General features: G+C 38.4%; 2 protein-coding genes across 2 annotated transcripts; one reads left to right on the top strand and one right to left on the bottom strand.

Moving 5' to 3' along the window:
• The first annotated feature begins 1930 nt into the window (after positions 1 to 1930).
• On the top strand, positions 1931 to 2845 carry LOC149223711 (putative pentatricopeptide repeat-containing protein At3g23330). Its single transcript, XM_089387976.1, has 4 exons — positions 1931 to 2077; positions 2164 to 2249; positions 2491 to 2614; positions 2684 to 2845. The coding sequence occupies exons 1-4, from the start codon at positions 1931 to 1933 to the stop codon at positions 2843 to 2845; spliced, it is 519 nt and encodes a 172-aa protein (XP_089244102.1).
• A 3437-nt stretch (positions 2846 to 6282) lies between these two features.
• Positions 6283 to 6665, bottom strand: LOC149223710 (histone H4-like). The gene has a single exon (XM_089383391.1). The coding sequence runs from the start codon at positions 6625 to 6627 to the stop codon at positions 6316 to 6318; it is 312 nt and encodes a 103-aa protein (XP_089239517.1). The 5' UTR covers positions 6628 to 6665; the 3' UTR covers positions 6283 to 6315.
• Positions 6666 to 7760: the final 1095 nt, after the last annotated feature.

Raw genomic sequence — 7760 nt, 5'->3', positions numbered from 1 at the left:
GAATCAGATGCTACTATACCTTGAACCTTATCTTTTCCAATAGTTTTCTTTGGCTTAGGAGCAGTTCCTATAGTCTATACAAGTTACACACATTTCAATTTACACAATTACTTAATAATATGCAGAGTATTACCTTCATTGTGAAAGAATTTGCATTTTCCGAACTACATGACAATTAAAAGAAATCAACAAACACAATTTTGTTAATAACCTACATCCCTGTAACAGAGAGGTTCAAATTGTGCTATGTGACTGAATATTTTTTCTTAATAGCCAGACATTGACAAAGATGGTCTAAAACCTCTGCAACGTTATAGAAGATAAGTCACAGCTTGTGTCATTTCATTTGATGTGCTGTTGTGAACTGATGTCACCCCTACTTTTATAAGGGTAGACACCTCTTGTATGTATTCTGCAATAGCTTGCACATAAGCAAGACCATGCTAAGAATATGTGGCGCACAGAGGAGGATGGGGTCTAACACGAATTTTTCTCACTGCTTCCCATCTAGCCAAAACTGTGGACTGTAAATTTGAAGATCAGGAGCGTAGGGACTCCATATTTAGAAAGGATGACCTACAAGACTGAAAACTGCATCTGGATGGCATATCTGGCATGATCTTGACTTTACGCACTGCATCAAAAACAATGTATTGAAAGCTCAGTTTAAACTTCCTGAATCATGACGTGTTTTACATTCACTTGCTTTATTTCAAGTGCAATCAAACAACCATAGACTCCCAAACCTACCTAATGGAAAAATTTTGATGGAAATTATAACAGCACAACAGATCTCTATTCTCTACATCTATTTGTTTCTTTTTCACTACCTTTCAAGAAGAACGAGATATGTGCCATTTAGAAAATAAGGAATAAAAACAAATCAATTGTACTTATTATTGATGCATCCATATCAAGTCAATACAAAATAACCATGAAAAGAACCAGATGCTACTATACCTTGAACCTTAATTTTTCCAATAGTTTTCTTTGGCTTAGGAGCAGTTCCTTCCATGGCAGCATCTGCAGAATCATTTATCAACTGTTCTTCCTCTGGTTGCAACAGTATTTGCTGTAGTCTATACAAGTTGCAGATATTTCAATTTACACAATTACTTAATAATATGCAGAGTATTACCTTCATTGTGAAAGAATTTGCATTTTCCAAGCTACATGACAATTAAAAGAAATTAACAAAGAAAATTTTGTTAATAACCTACCCAAAGGCATTACGCAAAACAATGCACTCACTATGAAGGAATTTAAGAGCTTCCATGCGACCACTGGCCCATGCCGGAGACAAATACGCACACAGGCCTCATAGGCGATGAGGGCTTGCCAGGCTCCCTGCCCACTACACTTAATAATTGCAAGCGCATTATTGTCAAAATGTGTAGCAGATGAGAAATAAAATCTATCTGATAAATAATTATTGATCCACATTAACATGAAAAACAAATCTTAAGACATCCTGGGCACGGACCAGCCACAATCATGACCGCTGGCTCATGCCCAGAAACAAAGGTGCACACAGCAGTGACAAAAAGGAATGGTGTCCATTAGCTCCCCAGGCTTCAACTTCAGCCTACAAAAATTATTACAAATGGTGTCATTAAAACCTAGTGCAATTACTGCTAACCTCATTCTTCGCAGCACCCCAAAACGCTCTGTATGTTGGGTTGATTGAAAAGAAGCGCTTAGGTTTTTAGATGTTACTAGCTAACAACACGGATTCTTCTGGACTTTTCTACATATGCTTCTTTCTTGAATGTATGGGTTGCAACCAAAAAAAAAGAAACACCAGAACGTAAATCAGTTCATACGCACATGATTGAAATGGGGAATTTTCCAGACGAATTCTTAGAGAACGCGCTTGTTAACATGTATGTGAAATTAGAGAGCTTGGCGACTTGGCAGAGTTTTTAGTCAGATGCCGGAGCGCGATTGTGCCTCTTGGACAGTGGCAATTACAGCTGATGCCAGACATGGGAATGTCGAGGAAGCATTGGCACTATTGTACCACATGCAAGGGGTAGGATTTGAACCCAATAAATGTACCTTTGCAAGTGCTCTCCCGGTGTGCCTCTTTGAGTGCTCTTGAACTGGGCAAGGAGATACATTGAGATGTAATTAGTTGTGGGTTCATGTCAGATGTCTGTGCAGGGGATTCCCTTGTTGACGTTTATGCAAAATGTGGAAATAGAGAGTTTGCACGCGATCTTTCTGATAAAAGGCCTTAATGAGATGCGGTCTCTTGGGATACATTAATTGGAGATTATTTACACACTGGGTTTGTCACTGAGGCACTGAAGGTGTCTGAGAAAATGCCTGAATGAGATGTGTTGTCGTGGAATAAGATGATGGCAGGATATGCCCATAATAGATGTTTTGACGAACCCCCGAGGTTGTTTTGCATGATACCCAAGTGAAACTGGGTTTTCTGGAATTGCATGCTTGCAGGAAATCTGCAAAATGGGCTTGTTGAAGAAGCCGTGGAACTCTTGAAAATGTTGAACGAAATTTGGTTCCGCCGAATAAGAAGATTGCTGGATATGCACAGAATGGGCATCGCGAGAAAGCGCTGAAGCTCTTTCAACAGATGAAATTGGCGACTGTAAGTCTAGTGCACAAAACTTTGTTCAGTGTTTTCCTGGCGTGTGCATTCCTAGCGGCTCTGGGATAGGGTGGGGAGTTCCATGCAGAAGTAGTTAGAGGTGGATTTCAGTATAATGTTTTTGTGGGATGTGCAGTTGTGGACATGTATGCCAACGTGAAGTATAGAAACTGCCCGCCATATGTTCGACAAAATGCGTCAACGAGATTTGGTGTTCTGGATATGCCATGAACGGTTGTGGCAATGAGGCCATTGATGTCACCTTTCTGTGATTCAGGTCTAGTGGATGATGGTCTGCAATACTTTGATTGCATGAGGTGCCATTATTGCTGCATCTTTAACCTTCTTGGGCATGCTAGGTGCTTGAAGTAGGCACACGAGTTCATCAATAAAATACCAATAAAACCTAATGCTTTTATGTTTAGGTGTTTGCTTGGTGTGTGTAAAAGCCAAAACAATACAGAGCTACATGACCATGTGGCAGAGCGTCGTTTTAATCTGAACTCTAATGACGGCGTACCTTATGTACTCCTGTCATACATCTATGGTACAGCTGGCAGATGGGATCACCTTGGAAAGGTGTGGAAAGTCATTGAAAACAAGAAGATTAAAAGGGATCCTGGATGCAGTTGGATTGAGATCAGTAAACCAGTTCATACTTTTCATGTTGGAGACAAATCACACTAGAAGTACAGGAAATATATGCCATGTTAGATAAATTGTCTGGGCAAATGAAGGCTGTAGGTTATGTTGTGTTAAATGATTTGGAGGAGGAGCAAAAGGAAAAAAAATTGTGGAACCAGAGGAAGAAGCTGGCCTTGGCCTTCGGGCTTGTCAACCACATGACAGGGAAGCTCTATGTGGATCTTTAAGAATCTTCTTGTGTCATGACTGCACTTCTGCCACCAACTTTATCTAAGATCACTGCACAAGAAATTACTTTCTAGAATGCTGACAGTTTCTATTCTTACAAAGATGGATGGTCATAGTGGAACTATTCCTGACTTGAAGGAAAATGAAACATAAACATAAGTCCAGATAATCATTTTAAGTCATGTTCATTGATAGCCCTGCTTTTAGTTGCCAGGACTATTTATTGTTATCTGTTTCTGGCATCTGCTAATGCCTACTTCTGGTGGGGTTAGTAAATATTTTTGGCCTAGAGTGGAACATTAATCACCTGATGATATTCTGTGCAAATATATCATTTGGAGAATTCAACTTGCCAGGAGTAGGATTTTCTTCCAAGATCTCATAAATAGATTTCAATCATTGCCATCTTCTTTGCAAATCCCATATCGGCCAAAATGCTGGATGTGACTAAGTACAGGATCTGGATTGAATATGAGGGGTAGATTGTGATAAAAATGCTGCAACTGGAGCAAACGTGTCAATAAAACTAGAGAATCAAGGCATCTACTATATTAGAAATTCAAAAACAAGTAAACGGTTTTTTAAATTTTCTGATGAAGCAGCTAAAAGAAACCACAGCAGTTGGAGGAACGATATTTCTCTAGAATTAAAACCAGGTGTTGCTAAATTATTGACAATGATTGTAGACATCGAAATAGCTTTGGAATTGGGTAGTCACAAGCCTTGATATATGATTATATCACTTGGAACATATGGGACCAAAAGATACAGATTTGCAAAATGGAGCCTTGGGTTTCATTAAAAAAAAATTGAATGCTTTGTAATCTAACGTGGTCCAGGACATACAATAAAATAGTGGACTTGCTTGCAAAATTAAGTAGTTATCTTGGAGCTAGGGATCTGGATGGTGACGACCAGATCCAGTACATTGGCATATAACTTTGAGGATCGAAGGCACTTAGAAGGTCTTCAAAAATTGTGCCTTCACTACAACAAAACCAGCGATTTGCGCCAGATTTAGCGCCAGATTTTAGTGCAATTTGTTTGTAATTGTGATGAGCAACCTGGCGCTAAATCTGGCTCTATTGTACAATTTTTAAAGCGTCCTTTTTTGCACCTGATTTTGCATCCTTTTTCACGCTAGATTTTGTATCGTTTTTTACACCAAACTATGCATCATTTTTTGCGTCAAATTTTGAACCAATATTTGCATCTTATTTTATGACAGGTTTTGCTTCTAGTTTTGTGTCATTTTTTGCATCTATTTTTCATTCTCTTTTGCTTCCTATTTTGTGTCATTCTTTGCTTCCATTTTTGCGCCATCATTTGCATCAAGTTTACACTGTATTTTGAATCCAATTTAACGTCTTTTTATGCATCCATTTTGTGTCAGTTTTTGCATCTAGTCTTACGCCAGATTTTGTATCTAGGCTTACACTAGTTTTTGCTTCTATTTTTGCACCAGCTTTGGTGCCTATCTTTGCACCATCTGTTGAATTTGATTTAGCACCAAATTTTGCATCCATTTTTGTGCCCATTTTTGCATCTTTTTTTGGACCATTTTTTACATCCACATTTACGTTTGATTTGTCTCCATTTTTCCCATCTCATTTTGCACCATATTTTGCGTCATTTGTTTCATCCAATTTTGCATCATTTTTAACACCATCGCTTGCATCTAATGTTACATCATTTTGAGCATCCAAATTTGCATTTATATTTGCATCTTATGTTGAGTCATGTGTTGTGTCCACCTTTGCATCTTATTTTGTGTCTAATGGTACATTCAATTTAGAGCCATTTTTTACATCTACTTTTGTATTTGTTTTTGCACCAAGTTTTGCATCCAATTTTAAGCTATTTTATGCCCCTTTTTGCACCATTTTTTGTGTCTACTTGTGTCCAATGTTGCACCATTATTTACACCCACTTTTTCATCCAATTTTGCATTTTTTTGGTGTCTAGTTTTACATCGTTTTCACCATCCAAATTTGCATCTTTTTTTGCCTCATTTTGTGTCCACATTTGCATATAATTTTGTGTCTAAGTTTGAGCCTAAATTTGCATTTGATTAGGAATCATTTTTTACATCCAATATGGCATCCTTGGTTTCACCTTTTTTCAGCCCCATTTTGCATCTTGTTTTATGTCTTTTCTTACATCTTTTTTTTTTCCTTTTTTGCGCCCAAGTTTGCATCCCAAATTTACACCATTATTTGCATCATCATTTGGAATATTAATTTCTACCGTTTTTTGCTTCTTTTTAACGCTCAACTTTGCATCTTATTTTACATCTAGTTGTTGTCTTTTTTTGCATCTAATTTGGTGCCCATTTATGTGTCCTTGTTTTTGCCCAATTTGATATCCTTTTGTATGCCATGTTTTGTTCCCTTCTTTGTGTCAACTATTGCACAATTTTTCACTTCTAATTTAAAACACTTTGTATGTCAATTGTTTGCATTTTGTATTAATTCCTAGTTTAACATCCAATTTTACTTTCAATTTTGCATCCATGGTTACATCCGCATTTGACTTCTTATATAGAGTATATTTTTCTTTACATATATGACCCCCTTTATAGATTCATAGTGAAATATATGATAGTTTCTAAATATCATTAAAACAGATATCACAATTCAAAATCATTTGTAAAGAAATTTAAAAAAAATTGACAACATCCATCCAAAAAAATAACAATGTGTCATTAACAATTTTCAAAACATGTATAAAATAGCAACATGATACTAATAAAATCAGTATTATTTTTAATCAAAACAACTAAAATTCAACAGACTTAGTTGATGAATCCATTTGAAGAATTGATTCAATCAACCGCCGAAGCCGTAGAGGGTCCTGCCCTGCCTCTTCAAGGAGTAAACGACATCCATGGCGGTCACTGTCTTCCTCCGGGCGTGTTCAGTGTAGGTGACGGCATCCCTGATAACATTCTCGAGAAAGATCTTGAGAACTCCCCTCGTCTCTTCATAGATGAGACCGCTTATGCGCTTGACTCCGCCTCTCCTAGCCAGCCGTCTGATGGCAGGCTTTGTGATACCCTGAATGTTATCCCTCAACACCTTACGGTGCCTCTTTGCTCCTCCCTTTCCCAAACCCTTCCCTCCTTTTCCGCGACCAGACATCTTTCCTGCTTTTCTTCTTTACCTCTTCTTCAACAACAGATTCAATTCAATGTAATGCTTTGAAATCTTCCGGCTCACCCCTTTTATGGTCACGCATCCACCTGAAAATTCAAATTCCTATGACTTTGGCGCCAAATGAATCTCAGCCGTCAGATTCGCAAGAGCCCATCGACGTCACAAACACACCCACACGCGGATCAACCCAACCAGGGCAAGGATCAATGAAAAGACACCATTGCTCGGCGGACTTTCTTTATTATGAAGAAAGGTAAAATCTAACTCAACGACCGATTGCTGGGCAAAGTTTCTTTCTTATAATTATTACTAATTAATACTGGTTACTAATTAAAAATGAAAAATCGCACTACATACAGAAATGAAAAATCTGATAAAATGATGAATGCTGGTGTAATCCCCGTCGCAGATCCTACACCGCTTGCACCATCAGCAAGAATCAAACCTGCGCAGATAGCGTTTATCAATTCTCTGATCAGACATAATGGAACTGTCCACAATGCAATGCAGAAAATGAAGCATAATAAAATGAACTCGGATGCCATCCCCTTAAATTTGAACCATCTGAAAACATACTTATCCAGCGATGATTTCAACCCAGATCCGCTTGAGATTAACAACGATTTCACACTAACAAAATGGGGGGAGAACGATATTAACAACAACATGCTGTCAAACCAACAAAACAGTTCCATTCCACGCCCGATTCTCGCCAACACTTGTCATAATGAAGTTGAAAGAAACGTTGAGAACGCGGAACAGAATATGTCTTTCGCGCAGCACGATCATCCACCAGAGAATGAAGTAAGGCAATTACCGGACAGCGCAGAGAATAGAACCACCTGCTCGCAAAACCTGAAGGTAGACACCGGAAACAAGAACTTCGATTTCACGCTAGCAAAATGGATGGAGAACGATATTAGCAGCAGCTCGCAGTCAAACCAAGAATACAGTTGTAGCAGTGAAGCCATTCCTCATAATGAAGTTGAAAGAAACGTTGAAAACGATAATATGTCTCTCGCACAGAATGATCATCCACCAGAAAATGAAGCAAGGCAATTACCGGACAGTGCAGAAAATAGAACCACCTGCTCGCAAAGCCTGAAGGTAGACACCGG

The sequence above is a fragment of the Pinus tabuliformis genome, chromosome Q (genome assembly GCF_031772625.1).
Source record: "Pinus tabuliformis cultivar Carrire ecotype Pingquan chromosome Q, CPIR1, whole genome shotgun sequence".
Classification (NCBI taxonomy): domain Eukaryota; kingdom Viridiplantae; phylum Streptophyta; class Pinopsida; order Pinales; family Pinaceae; genus Pinus; species Pinus tabuliformis.
The sequence above is the reverse complement of the archived record's forward strand: the minus strand, read 5'-3'. Positions and strand labels throughout refer to the sequence as shown.

What these genes read in the sequence shown, in the direction of transcription:
- LOC149223710 (XM_089383391.1), bottom strand. Translation starts at nt 6,627, where the DNA reads ATGTCTGGTCGCGGAAAAGGAGGGAAGGGTTTGGGAAAGGGAGGAGCA.
- LOC149223711 (XM_089387976.1), top strand. Translation starts at nt 1,931, where the DNA reads ATGCCGGAGCGCGATTGTGCCTCTTGGACAGTGGCAATTACAGCTGAT. An exon ending in CCTTTGCAAGTGCTCTCCCG is followed by an intron (nt 2,078 to 2,163) that starts GTGTGCCTCTTT and finishes ATGTCTGTGCAG; the next exon opens with GGGATTCCCTTGTTGACGTT. An exon ending in AAAGGCCTTAATGAGATGCG is followed by an intron (nt 2,250 to 2,490) that starts GTCTCTTGGGAT and finishes TTGTTGAAGAAG; the next exon opens with CCGTGGAACTCTTGAAAATG.